Source organism: Heterodontus francisci, chromosome 18 (genome assembly GCF_036365525.1).
Source record: "Heterodontus francisci isolate sHetFra1 chromosome 18, sHetFra1.hap1, whole genome shotgun sequence".
Taxonomy (NCBI): domain Eukaryota; kingdom Metazoa; phylum Chordata; class Chondrichthyes; order Heterodontiformes; family Heterodontidae; genus Heterodontus; species Heterodontus francisci.
This window is the reverse complement of record NC_090388.1, coordinates 54,574,436-54,600,717: the sequence shown is the minus strand read 5'-3', so window position 1 is coordinate 54,600,717 and position 26,282 is coordinate 54,574,436. Positions and strand designations below refer to the sequence as shown.

General features: G+C 43.0%; 1 protein-coding gene across 1 annotated transcript in view; it reads right to left on the bottom strand.

The window, feature by feature from the left end:
- Positions 1–26,282, bottom strand: part of cacna2d4a (calcium channel, voltage-dependent, alpha 2/delta subunit 4a) — a 695,670-nt gene that overhangs the window by 125,842 nt on the left and 543,546 nt on the right. Inside the window, 3 exon segments of the mRNA XM_068051265.1 lie at positions 12,287–12,339; positions 14,093–14,168; positions 16,882–16,952. Coding sequence (XP_067907366.1) covers positions 12,287–12,339; positions 14,093–14,168; positions 16,882–16,952 — 200 coding nt within the window.

Sequence of the window (26,282 nt, the reverse complement as noted above, 5' to 3'; positions counted from 1 at the left end):
CTGCGGTAAGGGGAGGTGGCGAAAGCAAGAGCTGCATGCTTAGACCATTTGCAGTGTATAAATCAGAAGAGATTGTGGGATGAGGGTGAAATGGGATGCGAGAAGGGGGATTAGGTATGAGCACAAAACGCCATCTTTGATGTGTTCAGCCCCACCGCTGATCTCGGCCTCAGTCATGGCCACTCCAATGGTGGTGAGCAATGTCTTCTTCATCAGATTGACCACATGCAGTCATTCCTGTCCCCCAACTGGTAAGTGTTGTTGCCTGTGATTTTGAGTCACCTTGTCCTGCAAGAGAGAGGGAAGTGTGTCAGTGAGTGTGGTGCAAATTGTTTGGGTGATGGCAGTTGTGTGCAAGCTGTGAGACGTGGGTGAGAAGGTTGCAGCAATGTGAAGTGTGTGAGGATGAGGTGAAACTATGAATGTGAAATATGAGTCGTGGTTGATAGAGATTGTTGATAAGCAAGTGAAGGTGGGATGGTGAATTGAGCAGTGTGTGAGGGTAGTGGTGTAATTGGTGAAATTTGGCATTTGAAGATGCAATCACTGACCTTGACCACTCGTGTGGAACTTTTTGTGACACTGCATCCAGGTTCTCGGGGCTACACTCTTGGCATTGAACACAACATCTGGTCCAACTGCTTTCAGAGTGTCGGTCTGGAGGGCAACCTCGTCCCCCATGGATAGAGGACCACTCTCCTCCTGCCCACCTCCTGCACCAAGGCCTCCAGTGCTACATACAAGAACCTTGGAACCTACTGTCTCTCTTCTTGTTCCATTCTTGTTCTTTTTCCAGGTTAAACTCATTTTTACAATGACTTCCAGCACCTGTTCAAGTCAAAATGCACCTCCTCTTTATGGGATGCAGGCTAGCTTGAATTTATGTTAGCCTCTCATGATTTTGCGCCCCTGCTCCGGCATGCAGCCACATAACTTAGTGCTGGCTGGACGCTACTATCATGTAAATGAGCAGGCAGTATGAAGTTTGTATGCTGCTTGCATTGGAAGGAACGGGCTTGAGTTAATCATGCATCGCTAGCCCCATACCCATTTTTGGGGGCTATCAAATTTTGTCCCTAAACTAAATTGCCTTGATTTTCCTGAAGCCTATGGAAATAAGTGCAATGTGATGGCAGCACAGAAAAATAATTCTGTGTTTGACATCAATGCTGCATTTTGTCTCTGGCCTTATTTGCATCTCTTGGATGTTATATGAACAGGCATTGAGGCCTCCTAATAGGAATGGCGAGGGTGGCCCACGAAATAAAAGTAGAGTTGCAAGCCTTCAAAGGTTGTGCATACTCGAAGGGGCAGATGTGCCTTAGGGAAGCCTAAGGAGGAAAGCATGAGTCTGGATGAACACTTTTGGAAGCTGTGTGAACTTTAAGTTCACAAATTGCAAGGAAATATTCTGCAGTGCTTCAGTGAACTTATTTATGTCAAAAGATAGTTTTACAATTGGCAGTGCCAAAGAGGGAGAAGTGGGAAAGCAGTATCAAATGATTCAGATTACCAGGAAAGAAGGAGGGCATCCTGTTTTGATGATAATGTCATTGAGCAGCAGCTACAGCAAGTGGGGAAATGGATTGTTTCCCTATCATGGAAGAAAGATCTTGAAAGCACTGGCTGCAGAGCATGGCAAGACATGACTGAAATTTTCAGTAACGCCAGTTACACCAACATCCTGCCAAGGACATGGCTGCAGTGCCAAAAAAAGTTTAATGACCTCACTGGGAGGAAGAAAGTAAGTGTGATGTTTTCATAGATGGAACATTGTTTGTTTAGCCTGTGGCTAATTTAGAGTGATTCATTCTTTGTTGTAATATTTTGTACGCATGTACAGTTTCCTTCGCACTTAGGAAACATCCACTGATCACAGGCCATGGAAACTCCATAAGTCAGAATAAATATATAATCTTTCCGCCCCTTCCAGACCTGGTCACCATGTTTGAAAATATTAATGTTCAGGACTTTCCCGTGCAGATCACAGTGAGATGATCCAGGCCATGAGTATACATGAACATTACTGTTCATGCAACTTTCTGTTTATCCATGTTTACATCTTCACAGGAACCATACCACAACCAGAGGCCAGGCCCTCCCTCCAAGGTATCAGCAGAAAGCAACTGATTTGGCACTCCATCACAATTTCAAAGCAAGGACCATTCCAGAATTTCCTACTCCTACCACTGTTCAGCAGCTCCAGAGACTCCTGGGAACGGTAAACCAACTAACAAATTTTACACTTCACATAGCACAAACAACTGATCCACTGAGACAACTCTTCAGAAAATAGCAAGCATGGTATTGGAATTCCCATCAGGAACAAGCCTTCAGGAGAATAAAACAGCTGCTTCTATCACCAGATATCTTGGCACACTACAACACTACACTACCTACAACGATGGTGGCAGATGCCTGCTCAACCAGTTTAGGGGCCGTTATTTTTCAGGAGCAACTTGATGGTTCCCATAGACCGATGTTCTGTGCGTCCAAAGTTTTGTCAGACACAGAGACATGGTATGCAGTAATAGAAGAAGCGCGAGCTGTTACTTGGGCATGTGAAAATTTTTCCAACGACATCGTTGGATTGAGTGTCATCATCGAAACAGACCATAAACTTTTGGTATCTTCGTTAGATGAGAAAGTGTCACGCCAGGCCCCCACCTGCCAAGAATGAGGCACATTAATTTTGTCATGAACACTGGTTTTAAACTGTTACTGGAGTGAAGAAAGGACTTATTAAACAGATCAGCTGTGGCTGGAAAAGACATTTGCATATTAACAGACGGTGCTTGGAAGAAAAAATGACCATTCCCTGACACATTCAACCCACATTGGACCTTGATCACCAGGTATTGTGTGTAAAAGGAGCATTCCCAGAAACTGCTAAGATGATACAATCCAAGACGTGGTCAGACCAGTCAGTCACATGACTAATCTGCTTGGCAACCTGGCCTTTTCTGAATTGTACAAGCAGTTTGAACTCAGAGTGTCTGTTTGCCCCTGGAATGAGAAGATCTCTCCTGTCTGCTCCCATATTTTTCTCACGGACCTGTGAACCCCAAGAGAGAAAAGTCACTGACAGCGAACAATGTTTAAGAAGAATACTGGGCCCCAACAAAAAGCAAGAACTACCTACAATCAAGGACTCTACAGTGAGCTCAAAGAACCGTAACAAAAACTCTTCAGATATTGCCTCAAAGTTTTCACTTTTTTTTCTTCTGCTCTTTTCTGTCTCCATTTGCAAGTGTGTATTGCGTATGCATGCTAGCGTGGGCGTGTCGTGTATCCATAGGTGTCAACCGAATTAGAGTTTAAGTTCAAATTTAAAAAATTTCACTTTTTCTTCTTTAAACCTAAGAAAACCTGTTTGTGCTGATTTCTTTGCCACGGAACACAAAAGTCCGAGTGTATCAAGCCTGTGTCCTCAGTACCTTGCTCTATGGCAGCGAGGCCTGGACAACGTATGTCAGCCAAGAGCGACGTCTCAATTCATTCCATCTTCGCTGCCTCTGGAGAATACTTGGCATCAGGTGGCAGGACCGTATCTCCAACACAGAAGTCCTCGAGGCGGCCAACATCCCAAGCTTATACACACTATTGAGTCAGCGGCGCTTGAGATGGCTTGGCCATGTGAGCCGCATGGAAGATGGCAGGATCCCCAAAGACACATTGTACAGCGAGCTCGCCACTGGTATCAGACCCACCGGCTGTCCATGTCTCCGCTTCAAAGACGTCTGCAAACGCGACATGAAGTCCTGTGACATTGATCACAAGTCGTGGGAGTCAGTTGCCAGTGTTCGCCAGAACTGGCGGGCAGCCATAAAGGCGAGGCTAAAGTGTGGCGAGTCGAAGAGACTTAGCAGTTGGCAGGAAAAAAGACAAAAGCGCAAGGGGAGAGCCAACTGTGTAACAGCCCCGACAAACAAATTTTTCTGCAACACCTGTGGAAGAGCCTGTCATTCTAGAATTGGCCTTTATAGCCACTCCAGGTGCTGCTCCACACACCACTGACCACCTCCAGGCGCTTACCCATTGTCTCTCGAGATAAGGAGGCCAAAGAAAGAAATAATTGGAAAGCAGTGAATAAGGATTCACCAAAGTGGGAGCTGAAAACACAGTGTGTTTAAAATTAAACCCTATTACGGTAAGACCAGGTGAGAGGGACCTCTAGACACCTTTCTCACCTGGTTGTAACAGAAGGAAGTTGCAAAAATGCCTCCACAAATACAAAGATTTTGTCTAAGGTTGATGTGGTATACATCCAAGGGAAGTTGCAATCATCAACTGATTGGCTTTCTAGAGAGGTGGTAGACCATCCAACACAGCAGGATGTGATCTTTGTATGTGAGATAGAATCATTTTCCCAACATTCAGCACAAATTGGCCAGTAAGCACACGCAAGTTGCAGGAAATATGCCAAGCCCAATAAAGTGACAAGGAATGCAGTAGAGTAAGGCTGTATTGCATACAAGGGTGGTGACAAAAACATCCAGGTGGGAGAACAATGAATACGTTTTATGAGTATCAGAAATACTTCACCATTATAGATGACTTGTTAGTATAGGTGTCAATAACCAGGGGGCATAGATTTAAGGTAAGGGGCAGGAGGTTCAGAGGGGAGTTGAGGAAAATTTTTTTCACCCAGAGGGTGGTTGGAATCTGGAACAAACTGCCTGAAGGGGTGGTAGAGGCAGGAACCCTCAGAACATTTAAGAAGAATTTTGATGAGCACTTGAAACGCCATAGCATACAAGGCTACGGGCCAAATGCTAGAAAATGGGATGAGAATAGATAGGTGCTTGATGGCCGGCACGGACACAATGGGCCAAAGGGCCTGTTTCTGTACTGTATAACTCTATGACTCTATGGGCAATGACAGACAAGTCTTTCCTAGTCCACTGAGATCAGAGATCTTAGATCGTTTACACCGAGGTCATTTGGGTATAACCAAGTGCAGAGCAAGTGCACAATCTTCAGTATGGTGGCCTGGAATAGCTAAGGATATCGAAAACGTGATCCAAAACTGTCAGACATGCACAATACAAAGACCAGAACAATGTGAACATCTATTAACCACACAGTTTCCAACCAGACCATGGCAAAGGCTAGGTATGGATTTATTTATGTTCAGCAGGGAGTCATACACGATCATCATTGATTACTTCTCAAGGTGGATAGAAGTCAAAAGATTGCAGAAATGATCATCAGAACTCTTGAAGACATCTTTGCGATGCATGGTATCCCTGTCGAAATATTGTCAGACAACGGACCACAATTTGCGAATGAATATTTTTCTCACTTTGCGATGAAGATGGGATTTCAACATCTCACGAGTTGCCAAGGTACCCACAGTCAAACGGTGAGGTGGGAAGAGGTATAAGAACCATTAAGTCATTACTAAAAAAGAATGAAGATCTTCCAATTTCATTTTTAATTTATAGATCTACGCTGCTGATGTGTGGATCATCACCAGCAGAACTACTGATGGGCAGGAAGATAAGAACACAGATTCCTATATTGCCGAAGAATTGCTTCCTAGATTGAATGTCCAGGCCTACGAAAAAGTAAGAGACAGGGAGAACTCTTACAGAAGACAACGAACCCGGAATTATAATAGAAGATTTCAAGCAAGTATCTTACCTGAACTAAAAAATGGTCAAAGAGTTATAGAAATAGAAGGTACAGTAATCCATAGACAGGAGAACTAGCAGTGATCGGCATGACTGAAGGAAACATTCAAAGAAATAGGAGAAGTATCATCTCTATTCCTCAAAAGCAACAGCCAGTCATTCAGTTGGTAGATCCAGATGATGAGGAACAAACCCAATCTGGACAGACGGCTACAATCTGTAGTAAAGAGCAATCAGCGATGCAGACTTACAAGGAAGACTACTGATCATCCCAGTCAGACTACAACTAGATCAGGGAGAGTTATCAAACCTCTTAACTGACTAAATCTGTGAAGTCAGAAACTTGGGGAGAGAGAGGGTAGTAGATAAGTCAAGTATGTAAATATGTTAGATAAAATGTTGGATAAAGTCTTGGGGCGAGATGTAGTATGAGGATGTAAAGGGTTAATGCTGAAGACAGTGAGAGCAACCCCTCCCATTGTAAGAGTGATAATGTTATAGTCACATGAGGTTAGGCTGGAGAGAAGAGAGAGCAGCACAAAGGATGCTCGTTTAGGAGGCTTGATGAAAGTGTATATAGTATTATGTAAATAATAAACAGTTTTTAGTTGACCTTCTCCTGAGTCTAAGACTTTCTCCAGAATGCTGTTACGCTACTAAATACAACAACAGCACAAAACAGAACTCACAGCAGAGCACTTTCTTGCTGGATTTGCTTCCAGCTCCCAGGAGAACAGACTATGGTGATGTTTGTCCTCATTCTTTCTTCTGTGTCTCCAGAGAGCTACTTTTAAGGTCAAAATGGTCTCACATCTTGCCTCTGTTGGGAGACATAGATCTTCCTCCGTGTGGTGACCAACAATGGCCCAGGATATGGCTACTTCACACCTTCTTTGTTTTCGAAGAACCCATTCAATTCAAAAATGTCTCTTGATGGGTTCAGAATGGGTGTAATTGACACCTCTCACCTTGGAAGATATCCTTTTGTCCTTGCCAGACAGTAAGACAGTTTGAATATACAGTTTGTCCTTTGGTGACCATTTTGAAGCACATTGTCCACTTTTTAAAGGAAAAGTTAATTTTTTATAACTCTTCAATTTGAGTTCTGTATTTTCAATCACTGTACTTTGTGTAAGCGTGACAGGAGCCCCTAGAAGAATTGGTCCTCTTGGCTCCGCAATAATACGATGGGCCACTGCCAGTTCAGGATTACTCAACTTCCATACACCCCACCCTGGACTTAAACCTGTAGGTGTCATTCCTGCTCATCTTCCTCTTTGTTTTTATATATTTGTCCTTGGAATGTGGGCATTACTGGCAAACCAATATTTATTGTCCATCCCTAGTTGTCCCCAGAGCATTAAGAGTCAATTATATTGTATGGGACATGTAGGGCGGACCAATTAGGCGTGGCAGTCCCCTTCCTCCTTCATATAGCATATTTAGAGGCTGATCCAAAAGGGTACCTCTTCCTTCATTTTGTGCTATGTCCTTCCACAAATAACAGGACAAAATATTCAAACAAAATGCCTTTTAATAGCAATTTGCCTTCATAAATGTACTGCCTCTTTACCTTTTCACAGTGCCCCATTTTTATGGGTCAGTTAATTTTGGGAAAAAAAAGTGTTCAGGATCAATTTCCAGGTGCAATCTCTTGTGTGTGACCTCCCCACAGCATATGGTTGGTGCTACATCTACAAATTAAGGTGTAGTTTCCTTTGATGTCATACATGTCCAACAAAAAGTTTAGACTTGCATCAGTGTGCTTGCCTGAGGTACAGTACGATGATGATTCTCATCAGTCTGGCAGCAAGTTTGTGGGGAGCGCTCTTGGAGCAGAGACCCAACATTGAAGGTCTCTGCCCATATTTCTAATTGCACTTCTTCTGTAGGTCCTCCTGGGGTGCTAGGGCTAAGACTATTAGGCTGAATATCTATGAATGAATATTTAAGCATGAGATACAAACTGGACACTAATCAAAGTTTGGATGATTTGTACATAGGATAATGAATGCTTAGGAGTCAGATATAGCTGGAATATATTCAAGGGACTCAATTTTTTATACTGTATATGTCAAAGTATGGATATTTAAGAGTGCGTTAATGGCTGGCATGTTATCTAGGGGTTTAGATAGCTTATACATAGAACAATGGATACCCAGGGATGAGTTGCTAACCAAGAGTTCAGGTGATATATACACTGAATAATATGTTTCTAAGCCTCTTCCAATGCTATTCTCTAACCAATCACAGGTATTATGTCAGCCAACTGGGGTGTCTCTCTAACTGTGATAGTTTTCCTTCCCTGCAGTAAAAATTCCTCACCTATATTCTTCAATGTCTCCTAAATTTAAAATTTCCTGCACAGCAAGTATGCACATTCTGCCAATGCTTTGCACAATTTGTCGGTGTGGCAATGTCCTTGACTTGTGGGCTGCCCACACAAATCATCATTACCAGGAATTGAGTGTGAGCAATAAAATAAGATATATATTTACTTGTTAGGAGTTTGATTATTAGTACTACAATAGAAAGATGACTGTCCAAGAGGAGGTAAGATCAATAAGTCTGAGTCACAACTGAGCCCTTCGATTACATTCTGGCCATATTTGACTCCCAAGTATTCATTATCCTACGTACAAAACATCCAAGTGGGATTGAAATTGAGGATCAGTGTTAAATAACAAATATTCTTAAATGACTGTTTACTCAAAGAATTCACAGGGGAGACACAAACATCATGAACCCTCCATCAACCCCCACAACAAAAACCGCCACAAAATCAAATACAATGACAAAATTTAGGACTTTGTTATAAAGGAGATTCAAATTTCAAGCAAATGGAAAGGGCTTTAAACAAATAAATCCTCATGGTTAAATGCTGTTTATTTCAGGGTGTTAAGAGAGAGTAGGGAGAAAACCTGTAAGGCACTGACAATCATTCTGAGGGAATCGATGTACATTGGAAAGGTACAAATAAAAGAGGAAACTGGTTGTGGGCTGCCCATTAAAAAGAAATAAAACAGCCAAAGACAATCACAGACCCATTCACTCTTATTTCAATTCTGCTCAAAATATGGATTATCAGGAATAAACTTTAAGATTAATTGCACAATTACCTAATTAACAGCAATCAACAGAGCTTTAGAAGGGAACTTTATGCTTGACAAACCTCTTTAAATTCTTTGAGGAAGTGACATAACAAGTCAACTATGGTAAACCCATCAACATTGTATACTTAAATTTCCAAAAGTAATTTGATAAAATTCCATGTGAAAGGCTACTAGTTAAACTCAAGACTATGTGAATTGAGGATAACATTTGGGAATGGATGATAAATTGGCTGAAGGGTAGAAAACATGTAGCTTGTTAGAGGAATAATGTCTGTGTGTGTTTTTCTGTGTGTGGGGGGCATGGGTGACGTGGGTAGTAACCCTGATTGGATGCCCCATTGTTAGGACTACAACTGTTTCCAATTTACATTAATGTCTTGGATTCAGAAATTCAATGCAAATTAGTCAAATTTGCAGACAGGATGAAAGTAGGATGGGCAATTAAATTGAAGGAGGTAGCCCTGAAATTTGAGAATAAGCTAAACAAAATGAGTTGGAATTTGCACTATTATCTAATGCATTACTGTTTCTGGGAAAGTATGGTGTGAATCATCTCCTGACTCCCCAAAGCCTGTCCACCATCTACAAGGCACAAGTTAGGAGTGTGATGGAATACTATCCACTTGCCTGGATGGATGCAGCTCCAACAACACTCAAGAAGCTTGACATCATCCAGGACAAAGCAGCCTGCTTGATTGGCACCCCCTCCATAAACATTCACTCCCTCCACTACCGATGCACAGTGGCAGCAGTGTGTACCATCTACAAGATGCACTGCAGCAATGCACCAAGGCTCCTTAGACAGCACCTTCCAAACCCGCAACCTCTACCAACTAGAAGGACAAGGGCAGCAAATGCATGGGAACACCACCACCTGCAAGTTCCCCTCAAAGTCACACACCATCCTAACTTGGAACTATATCGCCGTTCCTTCACTGTCGCTGGGTCAAAATTCTGGAACTCCCTTCCTAACAGCACTGTGGGTGTACCTACCCAACATGGACTGCAGCGGCTCAAGAAAGCAGCTCACCACCACTTTCTCAAGGGCAATGCTGGCCTAACCAGCGACACCCACATCACATGAATGCATAAAAAAAACTTCATCCCAATAAAGATCAATGACGAGATCAAGTTTGCTAAATTAAAGCCATTGAGATCACCACTGCTGCTGAGATCATTACAGAATGGAGCTGGAGGGGTGATATGCAGGATTTATAACAGGAACTCATTTAAAAGAGGCAGCGTTGCTTCTGGGTGTTATAATGCAGTTGTTATCTCAATTCTAAATTTTCTTGATCAGATTAACCAAAGCAGAGCCCACATTTTTGAAGGGTTTATGCATGCTAATGCATATTATTTATACTTATTTCTAGCATTGCTAAATACTGTCATTGAAAAAGATAGGGTATTCCTTGAAACACTGTGAAATTGCTTCTTGGGGTGACTGTTTTTTGCATTGCTTCAGAAATCACTTTCCTGTATCAATCACAGGTAAGTACAGTGCTCCTTTTACAATCCACATCTCATAACCAGAGCCCCTATATACAGTGAGAGGATTACAGAGGAACTGCTTGTTCTTGTGACAGTATTTATTAGTAATTTATGATTTAGTATTGATTAGTAATTTGCTGCTGTATATAAAAAAGAAAGAAATTGGTTGAAATTTTTGCAGAGCAATCAAAAGCAATTCTTAACTATCCATTGGCCTTGCTGCTCCTGATCCACCACTATGCTCACTGCAGCACATTCTAAGTATTTTTCCAGCATATTCTGGTGTAAATTTGCCACTGGATGATTGGAGTACACGTGTTTGTCACCAATTTGCAGCAAATTTTGGGCCAATATGTGAATTGGGCAAAATAATTGCTGGTATTTATATGGATTACATATTATCTGCCATTTATCAGCTCAAGCCTGGAAGTCGTCTAAGTCTGTTGACATGAACTGCTTCCGTGTTAGAGGAGTGATGAATAGAACTGAACATAGAAGAATTGCTAACTTCATCAATAACCTTATGTTAGAGGGAAGGTCATCAGTGAAGCAGCTGAAGATGGTTAGACCAAGGACACCACACCAGCAACACTGGCAGTGATGCCCTGAGGGTACAGGATTGACCTCTGACAAAGACTATCCTCCTGTGTGTCAAGTATGACTATAGCAACTGACAGGTTTTTCCTATTAACTTCCATTGACCTCAGTTTTCCTAGAGGTCTCTGATCCTATGCTTTCTCAAATGCTGTCTTGATATCAAGGGCAGCAATTCTCACTTTTTCTCTGGCATATAGCTCTTGCTCCCATGTCTGGATCAACGCTGATTGAGGTTTGGAGCCAAATATTTCTGATGCAACCTAAACTGAGCTTTTTCAAAAAGAGGAACATTGGCATTAAAAAAAGTTTTGTGACTCCTTAAAATTATGTTGCTACTGTTGATGGCAGCTCCAACTTCAGTTGCGCAAATAAGATGACTTTTCTGTCACTGCAGGAGTGGATAATTATAAGTTGGTTTTGACAGCCTCCTTAAGAAGCAGAATGCTGGTGCCAATTTCCATTTCTTCCTTGCCACTCAACATATGCAGGTCAGCAATTTGGTATCCCACCTGCTGTCTACATTGATCTACTCTAGCCATTAGGAAGGATTATGAGCCCAAAAATAAAAGTCAAGTTAGTGTATGAGCAGCTCTTTGTCTATTTGTGCTGTGGGTGTTTTTGGAGCTACAATACTGTAATACAAAGGGGTCATAAAACAATTTTCCTCTGTTTGTTGATAAATCAAACAACTCTGCAATAACAACGAAGAGCGAGTGCCAATTTCAAGTGATGCCAGGCACGTCTGGCTGTTCCTCTGCCACTGAAATAGCAGATCCTATTTAATAGGTTTTTAACTGTTTAGATGCTGGGCTGAAGGAAGTCTCAGCTCTCCTTAGCATCCTCTTCAAGTTCACTGCCCTTTTGCTTGGGGGTAAAGAGTTGAGGATCAGTAAGTTATTGTCAACAATAATGCTTAAGAAATTATCAAACGTGCACAAAGTCCAAGGCTTTGTGATGGTTCAGGTGCTTATTTCATTTTGCATAACCTTATCTGTTGAAGTTAACACTTTAATGGATTTGGAGCTTACTGCAGGAACCTGCTGCAAATTAACCTTGACTAATGCACTTGTACTCCCAGAAACATCTGTGATGATTGTCTCAAGCAGATATGTGTCCTATACAAACAACAAAAATTGCTATGGTGACATCATAGCATTAAAAAAAATTGGATAAACTTTTATGTACAGGGCAGAATAAAAACTGAAAGAACTGTGCATCATTATAGTCATATTGACGTCACATGAAATTAATATAATGATGTGCTTTGACAGAGTTTACATAATTTTGTTGTTGCCTGTTTGGTTTGCAAACAAATTTTAAAAGTATTTAACAAATAGTCTTAGTGGTCCCTTTAAGTTTGATGTTTCTATACAGAGTGGAATACATATAGAAATATCTGCCTCCGAAACATTTACCAAACTCATAGCAAGTTTTAAAATGTGTACATACATGAATAAGTTGCTCAGGAGCCACTTCAGAGCAGCAAGAAAAACATAGAAAGGCTAAAAAAAAAGAATCAAAGAAGAAATTAGACTGCTACTAAAATCTTAGATGTAAAATCTTAAATGCTTTAGATGTAAAACTACTGTGGATGGATTTAGGAGATTGTATCAACAAAAGTGAATTAATTATAAAGCCACAATTCTAATGAACAGCTTCTTCAATTGTTTTATATGGGGAGTATTCAAAACTGAATCCGAAAGCAATGAAATAATAGTGTAAATTCTGTACTCTCAGTAGAAAAGCTGTATTCTTTGTAGCTTCCAATTCTCCTTCAATTGTGGTTCCCCTGGGAGTGCAGGAGCACTGAATTTATAGAGTCAAAGAGTTATTAAGGCACAGAAGAAAGCCATTCGACACATCGAGTCTATGCCGGCTCCCTGCAGAGCAATCCAGCCAGTCCTATTCCCCCCCCCATTTCCCCGTAGCCCTGCAAATTTATTTCCCTCAAGTTCCCATCCAATTTCCTTTAGAAATCATTCATCATCTCCACTTCCAACACCCTTGTATGCAGCAAGTTCCAGGTCATTACCACTTGCTGTGTAAAAAAAAGTTCTTCCTCACATCCCCGCTGTATTTTTTACACAAAACCATAAATCTGTGTCCCCTAGTCCTTGTACCATCAATTAATGGGAACAGCTTTTCTTTGTCTACCTTATCTAAACCTGTCATAATCTTGTACATCTCTATCAAATCTCCTCTCAATCTCTTTTGCTCCAAGGAGAACAACCCCAGCTTCTCTAACCTGACCTTGTAACTAAAATCCCTCTTCCCTGGAACCATTCTGGTAAATCTCCTCTGCACCTTCTCAAAGGCCCTCACATCCTTCCTGAAATGTGGTGACCAGAACTAGACACAATACTCTAGTTGGGGCCTAACCAGAGCTTTATAAAGGTTCAGCATAACTTCCCTGCTTTTGTACTCAATGTCTCTATTTATGCAGCCCAAGATCCCACATGCTCTGCTAACTATTCTTTCAATATGCCCTGTCAGCTTCTCAGATCTATGCACGTGAACCCCCAGGTCCTTCTGTCCATGTACAGTCTTTAGGACAGTGTATTCTACCCTGGGGTTTCTCTCTCTATCCTGGGTTTTCTCTCTTTCTACCCTGGGTTCTCTCTCTGTCCCTGGGATTCTCTATTCCTGGGGTTTTCTCTCTATTCCTGGGGCTCTCTCTCTATTCCTGGGGCTCTCTCTCCCTCTCTCCCCAGTTCTCTGTCTCTCTTTCCATCGTGGGTTTTCTCTCTATCTCAGGTTTCTTTTTCTAGCTCAAGTTTTCTCTCTCTCTCTTTCCTGGGTTTTCTCACAGATTTTTCCTGCTCTCTCATCAGTTTATTTGTTGCTACTTAAGCTATTGCAGCGTTCATCCTTCTGTGGCCCCATAAATTTGTGCTCCTTGAATGAAGAGGACTGTCCATAATCCATTGCTCCTGTTTTTGATGTCACTCTGTACATAACTCCCCCACCCATACTGGACATCATTTCTGCAGCATAGGGTAAACAGCCCAATAGGTTTTTAGAATAGAATTGTTTGTAGTTGAGTGGGAGGGTTTTTATACTGCCACCCAAATTCTGATGGATCAAGCAGAGGGATCGGTGGTGATTTTTGGTAATCAAGAGATAATTTTGCTTGTTCAGTTGCTGCATTTGATTGGCTACCGGTGACTCACTACTCATACAAACCTCATGAATACAACAGCACAGTTAAGAGTTTTAAATTAAGCACAATAATGTTATTGTGGAATAGATACTCACACTGAGCATGGGCTTTGATCCACTGTGGTGATTAGTGGGTCCTTTGCACATAGCTTGGTAATCATAAAGTTTCACCCTAAGATTAGAAATAAGGACAGGTTTATTTATTAATACACAGTTCAAAGCCAAAACAGATGCTAATTTTGTTAAAGCATGAGAGAAATCTGGAATGTTATAGGTGGAGACTTGCATAAGACCACTGTGATAATTGTCTAGGCAGAACTGCTGACCGACTGCTGATAGTGAAATAATAACAGAAAATGCTGGAAATACTCAGTAAATCAGGCAGTGTCTGTGGAGAGACAAACAAAGTTAAACAGAATATTCCCAGTCCCGTGGAGGCGGGGTTGGAGCTGGGACTGGGAGTAAAATTTGAAGATAGTGTGTCAGGTCAGCTCCACAACGCATTACCGCCTCCAAGTGAACTTGCCAGAGGCAGGGTCAACATAGCCGTGGCCCAGCAGGTACCTGGAGGTGGCCACCTGGTGGCAGGCTGGGGAGCCATTGACATTTCCTATCAATCCCCCATCACGGAGCTGCAGGGATCAGACAGCCTCAGCGGTGGCCACAGGCAGTCTTGTGGAAGGTCTCCCCCTCCACAATGATGGTCTGACACCTGTGGCCATTCTTTATTTTTAAATTTGCAGAAGTCTTAGAGAGTGCCTCCATCATGAGGTGCCCTCGCTGTCCCCTACGTGCAGCAGCAGCGCCCACCTTACCCAGTGGGGCTGCCGGCCATTCACAACTTCGGGCCCCCGATTGGGCCTCCCGCCTCAGGAACCCATCTGCCATCCTTAATTGGATAGCGAAGACAGAGGTACCCTCTTACCAGCTGACACCATTGGGGTCTTGAGCCGCTCTTGGTCCCAGTGGCAGAAATATTTCAGAGGTGGTAAGATTCTGCCCAAGGTTTCAGGTCAATGGTTATTGACTTGAAATGTTAACTCTGTTTCTCTCTTCACAGACGTTACCTAACCTGCAGAGCATTTCCAGCATTTTCGGTTTTTATTTCAAATTTCTAGCATCCGCAGTATTTTGCCTTTGTATTGCTGATGGTGAAGCATGTTTAGGCAAGACTAGTGACAGATTTTAATAAAGCCTGTCAGACTATACTCACAGCAGAGCACAGTGAAACCTGCCAGGGTGATATTAATGGCAGATAGCAGCAAAGTCTGTCTAGATTAAACTTGTGTTAGACTACTGCACCATCTGTTTGATACTCTCTAAAGGTGCCATTATAATAGTTCTGTCTATAGTTGCTTTCCTACAATAAATCACTTCCTTCTCTGTAGGATATGGGAGAAATGCAAATGTAAAGGAAGACAAATAATCAGTAAAAAGATAATAACTGAAAAATGCTGCTAAATCTGTTTCTATATTAACATTGCTCCCAAACATTGCTGGGGAAATAGTAGATGGTGCAGAATGAAGCCTAACGGCATTAACCAGGTCAGTAATAGTCATAATCATATCAGAGGTATGAAGGGGTTGGTGATGGTGGTGGGAGTGGTTGGATGGATTGCACGTAACAATTTCTCTGTCTTCTTAGCTGTACTTCAGTAGGAGGGTCTGGATTACACTCTGTAAAATTCTGAGCAGTTCATCTCTGCATCTGCAATGTCCTGTTCCCTTCTTTGGGTGACTCTGCCAGTTCCTCCATTTGCACACATGCTTTAAAAGTGCCATAAAAATCACACACCAGCCCTAGATGGAGACATGTATCTGATAGTTACCTCAGTCTAGCAAAAATATCACTACTATTCCCTCAGCCTGGTGCTGCTGCAATTCTTGGCTAATTGTCAAGCTCCCAGGCATACTACTCCCATGTTACACAAGATTTTCACTAACAAACAGTCAAAGGTCATGCAAATGAGCTGGCTCTACAAATTACGGCAGGATTAGCACTGCAGAGGATTTGTGGTTGCAAGTCCTAACTGAGGGGTGAAAAACCGGCACAATTGGCCCTTTAGAATTTTGTGACCTGTGTGTTAATGAGTAGGTGAAAATTGTAACTTGGAGGAAGAATATGACAAAATGGCCAGGACTTCTTGCCCTCTCACCTATTTTTTGGCAGAACTGGCAAGAGTACAGGATATGGGTGGGTGAATTCTAAACACGTGTAAATGACAGAAATACTTCATCCAATATATTTTCTGTCATGCATGTCATAGAAACCTGTATGCCAGGGATGTCTCTTCACCCCTAATTCCCAGCATTGCTACAGCAACATGAGGGAGAAATTAATTTGTAAAATTGAGAACACCTATGCAATCGATTGCAGAGCAATTGATTCTACAGGGCATGGTGGCAGAATAAAAATGTTATAAAACTACTTCTCCAGTTTACTCAGCTTGGAGGCCCTGGTACTGCTATACAACAGCTGATGCCCCAGAAACTAATAAGGAGTCTACAATAATAGTTTAAAGCAAAAAGATCATTGGCGTCCATTTAAGTGGTGGTCCAAGGTGGAAATTCGCTCCAGTTCTGTGAAAGCAAAAAATCTGAACCAGTAAAGGTTTTAGAGGGGCTACATGAACTATAATTCCAGAAAAGGCACAAGGCATTTTCCTAGTTGGAGCACTTTACAAATAGATCTGTGTGCTAATGAATACTGCAATATCTGAAACAAAAATATGAAAAAGCAAACTTACCAAAGAATGCAGCTTCTATCCTCAGAATACTGACCCTGCTATCCAGCCAATTTTTTTTTTGAGTGAAACCCCACTCCCTGGCAGGCACACATTTAAGTTTTGATCACTGCAACAAAATGTGAGCAGACAATATCTTACTCATTGAACATCCCCATGTTCAGTAGTTGTGTCATCACCGACCCATCCACTTCTCCCAGAAACTTCCCTGTCTGAAAGAGAAAGGAAATGAATGAGGAAATTGCTTAATTTACAAATCCCTGATCCAGCTACTCTATTTAACAACCCCTTACTCAGCTAAAGGCCCTTTGCAACTTTCAAACCAATAACCTTAGGCTTACCAACTATAATTAACAATGTTAATGCCATTTTCTTTTCCAATTTTGCCTCCTTTTCTCAACTCCTCTTTTGAACAGTGACTCATAATGAGGTCAGGGATAGTGGCAGCCCTACAATATGTCAGCATGTGGCCACTCTTCATGTATGAGCCCCAAGACTGTGAGGGTGGCAGGTTATTTGATCATGGAAGCTATCACAGTTTTGCCCGATCTTGTACTGATCCAACATCTAAAAATGTAATTTTCAGAAGAGGATATCAGAGAGTGACCAGGAGTGAAAACTTTGGATGATCACCCCCATTCTAACCTAGGGGTGCTAATGCTATTTGCAATTCCCAGTTGCTGTGTAATCAGAGATTATCCAACTCAGCGCAGATTGGGAATCAAACCTGGGACATCTGGGCATGTATGGCTTAATACATCACTGGTTACTTGATGCCATATTCTTGATAACTGATCATTAATTCATCCAGTCTAATCAGCAGTCCCAGGCCCTACTAATTCAAATCTTAAACTCAAATTTATTTCCCAATGGCATATCCCTTTAACATGGGTCAAGAGGAATATCCAATTGTAACATCTAATTTGACATTAAAGGCAGGATTTTCCTGTGGGCTTCAGGACCCCACCGTCAGGCTCAGATGGGGGTCAGAAACCTGCACTGTGTGGGAAACAGTCACTTACCTTTTTTTCACTGAATTGGCCAACTAGTGGCCAGAGGGTCTCCATCCAATTAAGGATGGTGAACGGACTCTTGAAGCTGGAGGGCCAATAGGAGGTCCTCCAGCTTGAAAGCAGCAACAGGATGGTATGGCAGGAAAATAAGGGAGAGAGCATCCCAAAATAGAGGCGCTCTCTCTCCAGTTTTTTCAAATGTAAAATAAAAAAAGGCCTTTGCAGCAGGGTCACCATTGTGGGGGGTGGCACCAGGGTGGGACCCCCTCTACAGGGTGGCCTGCGGCTACTGCTGAACCCAGGCAGGCAAGGAGGGCATCTAAGCCTGCCTGGGGCTCTGGTCCGCTTGTCTGCTGCCGAGAGGCCAATTCCAGGCAGTTGTATTGTTGCCCGCCACCTGGAGGACCTGGAGGCCGACAGGAAAATCCCAGCCAGTCTCCATCAATAGTCCTTTAATTAGTTCAATTGGTTACCTGGTGTGTAGTCCTGCTGTCCCCATCCCGCCTCACGGAAAATGGCCCACGGGTGGGATGTAGTCGGAGAACCTGCACACTGGCCAGCAGCAGTATTTTTAGTACCTGTCCAACTCTGTGCCCGCCCCAAACAGGGCCTATAAATCCTGCCATAAGTTTTATATACCCACCTCACATCCCTTATGTAAATTTAGTGGTTTTGCTGCAATGTTGGAGTCATTTTTTCAAAATTCAACATGATTCTATCCAAATAACTTGTGAAATCCAAATAACTAATGAATCCTGATTGGACAAAGAATTATCACCTCAGGTTTGAGTGTTATCAAATATACTGGAATATTCCAGATATCTAAAATCTGGTTGAAATCTAGCCTAGGCAGGAGGGTTGAAAGTCTCCTCTCTGATGTAGAGTGAAACAGAGTTTAGAGCAGTATGACCCTAGTTCCTAATGGGTACAAACCTACAGTGCAGAACAGTCAACAGGTGGCACAAGTTGGCAATCTCATGAGGGAGGCCACAGGATGGCTGTTGAGAAATGGGAATATCATATTGTTTCAGTAGGTGATGTTTTCCTGAGATTGGGATGAGGCTAATTTTGGTTCTATAGGGAAATTTACATCTACATCTAACATGGTTGACTGATTCGAAACTAGTAATGAGTGGAAAATGCATTGTAAAAGTAGCCCAGTACTTGAGACAATGCTAGTTGATGTTCATGATATCTCACACCACTCAGTTGCCTATCTCTGCCATGCTTCCATTGAATTTTCCAAATCAAACTCTGCCTTTCCATGGGTAGAGAGGGAAAATAGGAGCGGGAGAGAAGTAGAGAGGGAGTGCAAGAGAAAGAAAAAAAGAGGAGGAGAGAGGAAGAATGGGGGAGAAGAAAAGAGTGGAGGAAAAAGAAAGAGAGGGAGAGAGGTAGAAAGAGAGAGACAAAGCGTAAAAGTTGTTTCCAGGCTACTCTCATGCCCATGTTCCAGCTCTTTACTCAAGTGCAAGATAGATAAGGGTCTGAGAAGAGCTAGCTAGCTGCCTGCCCATTTAACCACTGGATGGCATAATGGAAGGCAAGAGTGGGAGGAAAAAACTTCTTTTAAAAATAGGGATACATACCCTCAACAAAGAAAAGGCATTCCATTCCCCACCACTGATATCCCTAACTTTGAAAAGTGCAGAGATCAATAAAAACTGAATTATTACAAACTTGATAAACAGAAGAGAAGGGTAATATTTAATTCTCTAAAATTAAAATTATTACTTTGCTATTGATGCATTAAGAAAATTATTTAAATTTAAAATAATATGGATATAGAGAAGTGGGTTTAAAAAGAAAAGAAAAAAGGCAAGTATTACAGTTCTATCGGTCATAGGATGTGAATCATGTATTTATTTATGTTTACAAGCAATTATAATTTGACCTCAAACTGATGTTTCTTCATAACAAACAAGAGAAATTCAGGCAGCTACTTGGACGCCGCAGCCTGCATAACTTAATGACTTACTAGTTGAAAAGTGAAAAGATGTTCCTGTATAGTCTGTGTACATCAAACACCTGCAGCCAAACAACAGCGTGCCAAGAAACCATACTGACCAAACCACTAAGAATTTGTTGGAGTGCATTATTTAGCAGCGGGAATGGAGACCACTTTTATAGAAGCTCTTTTCTATTATCTTCCTACCTCTAAAGGCTCTACTCCCATCTCCCAGTTTGTCCACTTCTGCTTCAGCTGCTCTGATGTTGCTACCTCCATCTGAGCTTCTGAAACATCCTCCTTTATCCTCAGCCAAACATTTCCCTCCACTCTTATTGCCAAGGCATTGGATCAAGCCCATTCCATTGTCCTTGCTTCTGCCCTCATCCATAATCTTCCATCTCAGAATCATAATAGTGTCCTAATAGTTCTCAACTTCTATCCATTAGCCTCTGCATTCGATAGATCATCTGTCACCATTTCTGCCATCTCCAACGCAATCCCACCACCAAAAATATCTTGTCTTCCCCTCCCTTTTCAGCATTCCAAAAGAACGGTTCCCTCTGTGATACCCACATTCACTCTTCCATCGCCCTCAACATCTTCCTCTGGCATCTTCCCATGCAGGTGCAGAAGATGCAAAACTTGCCCATTCACCTCCTCCCACATCACCAGGGCCCTAAAACTCCTTCCACGTGAGACAGAAATTTACATGTACTTCCTCCATCCCAGTGTTCTGTACTCACTGCTCATGGTGTGCTCTCTTCTACATCAAGGAAACCAAACACATATTGAGTGATCACTTTGCTGAACAACTCCATTCTGTTTGGCGGTGTGATCTTCAAATGGCTGCTAATTACAGTTTCAATTCTTCATCCCACTTCCACTCTAACGTCTGTCTTTGGCCTTCTACACTGTTCCAATGAAACTCAATGTAAGTTTGAAGAACAGCACCTCACCTTTCTGCAAGGCATTTTGTAGCCCTCTGGCCTTGACATTGACTTCAACAACACCAGACCTCAATTACAGCTTCTATTTTCTCTCTGCTAGTAGGTGCTGGTAACGTGGGGTGGGTCAACCATTTTCAGTGATGGGGAGAGAGCAGGTTAGAAACATAGAAACATAGAAAAATTGGAGCAGGAGTAGGCCAATTGGCCCTTTGAGCCTGCTCCGCCATTCAATACAATCATGGCTGATCATCCAAACTCAGTAACCTGTTCCCGCTTTCTCCCTGTATCCCTTAATCCCATTAGCCCTAAGAACTATATCTAACTCTTTCTTGAATATATTCAATGATTTGGCCTCAACTGCTTTCCGTGTCAGAGAATTCCACAGGTTCACCACTCTTTGGGTGAAAAAATCTCTCCTAATCACAGTCCTAAGTGGTTTCCCTCTTATCCTTAGACTGTGACCCCTGGTCCTGGACTCCCCTACCATTGGGAACATCCTTCCTGCATCTAGTCTGTCCAGTCCTGTCAGAAATTTGTAGGTTTCTATGAGATCCCCTCTCATTCTTCTAAACTCTAGCGAATACAAGCCTAATCGACCCAATCTCTCTTCATATGTCAGTCTTGCCATCCCAGGAATTAGTCTGGTGAACCTTCGCTGCACTCCCTCCATAGCAAGACCATCCTTCTTCAGATAAGGAGATAAAACTGCACACAATACTCCAGATGTGGTCTCACCAAGGCCTTGTATAATTGCAGCAAGACATCCTTGCTCCTGTATTTGAATCCTCTTGCTATGAAGGCCAACGAGCAATTTCCAGGCACTAACAGCAGTTACTCACCAACCAATCACCTTGCAGCTTTCCTGTGATGTCACTGTTGACCTTTTATTTTCAAACTCTAGCGCGCCTGTACTGCTCTCCGCTCCGCTCCCGGAAGGTAAGTGACTGGGCCTCGATCCTTGGGCTCAATTTATTCTCTTCTCTTGCTCAGCGTTCTCCCCACAGGTCCACTCCTCTCCGCTCCACTCCCGGAAGGTAAGTGATTGGGTCTCGATCCTTGGGCTCAATTTATCCTCTTCTCTCGCTCGGTGTTCTCCCCACAGGTCCGCTCCTTTCCGCTCCCGGAAGGTAAGTGACTGGGCCTCCATTCTCGGGCTCAATTTATCCTCTTCTCTCACTCGGCATTCTCCCCAGAGGTCTGCTCCTCTCTGCTCCGCTTCTGGAAGTTAAATCCGGGTTGGCACTTGAAGCTGTGGACCTCTTCCTGGGGAACACTACTAGGGGAGTGAACTGCAACCTTGGGGCTGGATTTTATGGAGCCGGCAGGGGTCCTGACGTTGGGCCCAAAAGGCCAGGCAAACCCTGCCTCGGCCCTCTGGAGATCCTCCCTTGGCTCTATTTAATGGCTCTTGGACAATTAACTGCCCAGCGCCCGGGTCCCCAACCCTTTAAGGAAGGGGATCCCAACTCCAAGAGCTGCCGGCCAATCAGAAGACCAGCAGCTCAGTAGTATCGGCAGTACCACCGGGAGCGATGGCCACTGCCAATACTACAAGAGGCTCAGGACCAGGACCAGCGCTGGAGGCCTGGACCCCAGGTAAATGTGGCAGGGTTGCTGGGGCCAGACGGACAGGCCCCGGTGAGAGTGGCGGCGGGTGGAGGTGGTGAAGGTGACTGTTCAGGACAGGGTGGAGTTGTTAGCAGAGGCTGGCTGGCCACAGAATGCCCACAAATGCCCACAGCGGAGGCCCCCCCCCCCACACAAAGCCTGAAGGGAAGCCACCTGTTTTACTGGGCATCCTCTCCACATGGCAAAGCTCCCACTAGCTGTTAGTAAAATGCCAGCGGCGGCAGGAACCAGCCCTTAAGTGACCATTAATTGGCTGTTCACCCTTCCCCTTCAGAATGTCCTGCAGCCGCTCTGAGACATCCTTGACCCTAGCACCAGGGAGGCAACATACCATCCTGGAACCACCTACCCTCACTATTTTATGGGCCCCCCACCATCCTCCCATGGGCCCATAAAATTCAGCCCTTGGTGTCAACCTGCTTTAATTCTTTCACCAGATTTGTGGGCCATTGGAGCCTGGTCTGCTTTGCCAGTTCTCCATATTTCTCCGTTCACCTATTCTCCTTTAGCTATTCACAAATATGTCTCATATATATCTTTTATTTCTCTTATTATGCCTCCTTTAACTCATGCTAATATCACTTTTGTTCTTTAAACATCTCTTGTTCTCTACCCAAGCACTTCAGAGATCATTCTGTGTATCTTCTTTCTCCTACTTTCATCCTCCTTTCCCTTGTTTTGTTCCTTTTAAATTCAGTTCATCTGTAATATCTTTCAGCCCTGAGGAAGAATAGTCTATCTGAGTGTTCTGGTCAAGTCAGTGGCAGTTATTATTGAATAATGGACAATTTCGTGCTATAGACTTGAGCTCACTGCAGTGGGTTGTGCCTGTGCTAAACCCATTTCACTTAGTGGTGTTACAGTCAAAAGAGAGAAAAAGAAAACATTCATCCCACCTGATTTAATGGCACTGATGAAAGGACAATATATTGAGAAAATCCCATTTCCCTTCAATTCATACGACAAAGCACAGAAATTGCAACGGTTTTTGAGATTAATCCTCCCTTTTGAAATGATTTTCTCCTCCTCCAAGTTGGCCCTCATAACCTATCCCCAGGCAAGAGGGTGGCTGTGCCTTGCTTCCAGGCCTTTGCTAATGCTGCAAGGAAACAATTTCTAGAAGATGCTCCACTGCTCTCCATGTGGCTCTCCTTCTAATTTTCTTGATTTTGCTCCTGTCCTCTGTGCTGTGCTTTTCCCCAGTGATGGCCAGGATTTTATATTGGCCATGTCTCAGTAATGGTGCCATGAAAGTCTCAATTGTCGTAAAAACCCATCTGGTTCACTAATGTCCTTTAGGGAAGGAAATCTGCTGTCCTTACCTGGTCTGGCCTACATGTGAGTCCAGACCCACAGCAATGTGGTTGATTCTTAACTGCCCTCTGAAATGGCCTGGTAAGCCACTCAGTTCAAGGGCAATTAGGGATGGGCAACAAATGCTGGCCTGCCAGTGACGCCCACATTCCATGAAAGAATAAAACAAAACTTACACACTGAAGCAGATATACCAGCTCAACCACTGGTGGGATCTCCTGAACTGAAAAAGGTGATACTGCGCACAAGATGGACATGACCAGGAACCCAGATGTATGAGTCACGTGCTCAGGAGTGATACAAGCAAGTAACGATTAGGAATGGAACAACAATTAATCTGTCACTGCAAGCTGTCAACAGCTAAAAGGACAGTGCCAATTGGAGATCCATTCAATGCTCACTGAAGATAATTTAATCATACATCCTATGTATCTGAATTCAATGGTATAATACAGTATTAAGATTTTAGGTGGTACTGTAGTACGACAAGGCAGGGGCTAGTTAGACAAGATTGTTTCTGTGTGCTGATATATAACAAATAGCATAACTCTGTTATATCCTGCATTTGACTCCCTTTATATTTATTTAGGATCAAGCAAAGATTACTATTGGTGTTTACATAGCCTGTACGTACTGCTAAGCTCTAAAGCATTACCATCGTCAAATTCCCCATCATCAATATTCGGGGGGGTCACTGTTGACCGGAAATTTAACTGGACCAGCAACATAAATACGTTGGCCACAAGTGCAGGTCAGAGGCTGAGAAATCTGTGGTGAGTGATTCACCTGAATGCCCAAAGCCTGTCCATTGTCCACAGGCACAAGTCAGGAGTGTGATGGAATACTCTACAATTGCCTGGATAAGCACAGCTAACATTTGAGAAACTCAACACCATTCAGGATAATGCAACCTGCTTGATTGGCACCCTATCTACCACCTTAAAACTTCCCTCTCTCCACCACTCTCTTCATCTATGGTTAGGCAACAACTGGAGTATTGTAATAAAAGCAAAATACTGTGGATGCTGGAAATCTGAAATAATAACAAGAAACGCTGGAACCACTCAGCAGGTCTGGCAGCAGTGGAAAGAGAAGCAGAGTTAACATTATGGGTCAGTGACCCTTCTTCAGAACTAGCAAATATTAGAAATGTCAAAGGTTATAAGCAAGTGAGCTGGGGGTGGGGCAAGAGATAACAAAGGAGAAGGTGTAGATTGGACAAGGCCACATAGCTGACCAAGAGGTCATGGAGCAAAGGCAAACAATATGTTAATGGTGTGTTGAAAGACAAAGCATTAGTACAATTAGGGTGTTAACGAACTGAAGATTGAACAGCAGCAAGTACAAACATGAAAAAAAACAGTGGGTAAGCAAACTGAACAAACTACAATGAAATGAAATAAACAAAAGAAAAAAAATTGTAAAAAATGTAAAAAAGAAAAAAGAAAAAATAATTAAAAATTAAAGTAAAATGGGGGGCCCGTCATGCTCTGAAATTATTGAACTCAATGTTCAGTCCGGCAGGCTGTAGTGTGCCTAATCGGAAAATGAGATGCTGTTCCTCGAGCTTGTATTGATGTTCAGTGGAACACTGCAGCAAGCCCAGGATAGAGATGTGAGCATGAGAGCAGGGGGGAGTGTTGAAATGGCAAGCAACTGGAAGCTCAGGGTCCTGCTTGCGGACTGAGCGGAGGTGTTCCGCAAAGCAGTCACCCAGTCTGCATTTGGTCTCCCCAATGTAGAGGAGACCACATTGTGAGCAGCGAATACAGTATACTACATTGAAAGAAGTACAAGTACAACTGGAGTATTGTGTCCAGTTCTGGTCACCACACTTTAGGAAGGATGTGCGGGTCCTTGAGAGGGTACAGAACCGATTTACCAGAATGGTTCCAGGGATGAAGGATTTTAGTTACAAGGTTAGGTTGGAAAAGCTGGAATTGTTCTCCCTGGAGCAAAGGGGATTGATGGAACATCTAATAGAAGTGTACAAGATTATGACAGCTTAGTTAAGTTAGACAAGGAAAAGCTGTTCCTATTAACTAATGGTACAAGGACTAGGGGACACAAATTGAAGGTTTTGGGCAAGAGATGCAGGGGGAATATGAGGAAGCACTTATTTTACGCAGCAGGTGATAATGACCTGGTACTCACTGCCCATAAGGGTGATAGAAACTGAGACAATCAATAACGTCAAGAGTAAGTTGGATGGCCACTTGAAGGAAATAGACTTGCAGGGCTACGGGTTTCGAGCAGGGGAGTGGGACTGACTGGATAGCTCTGAGAGCCGGCATGGACTCAATGGGCTGAAAGGCCTCCTTCTGTGCAGTAAATGACTCTGGAACTTTGTGACTCTGACACTGGCACACTGTGGATGTAGCCTGTACCATCTAAAAGATGCATTGCAGCAACTCAGCAAGGCTTCTTTGACAGCATCTTCCAAACCTGTGACCTCTGCCACCTAGAAGGGTCGGGCCACCAGGAACATCACCAGTTTCAAGTTTCCCTCCAAGTTACACACCATCCTGACTTGGAAATATATCGATGGTTATTCATTGTCACTGGGCCAAAATCCTGGAACGTCCTACCAAACAGCATTATGGGAGTGCCTTCACTAGACTGACTGCAATGCTTTAAGAAGGCAACTCACCACCACCTTCTCAAGGGCAATTAGGGATAGGTAACAAA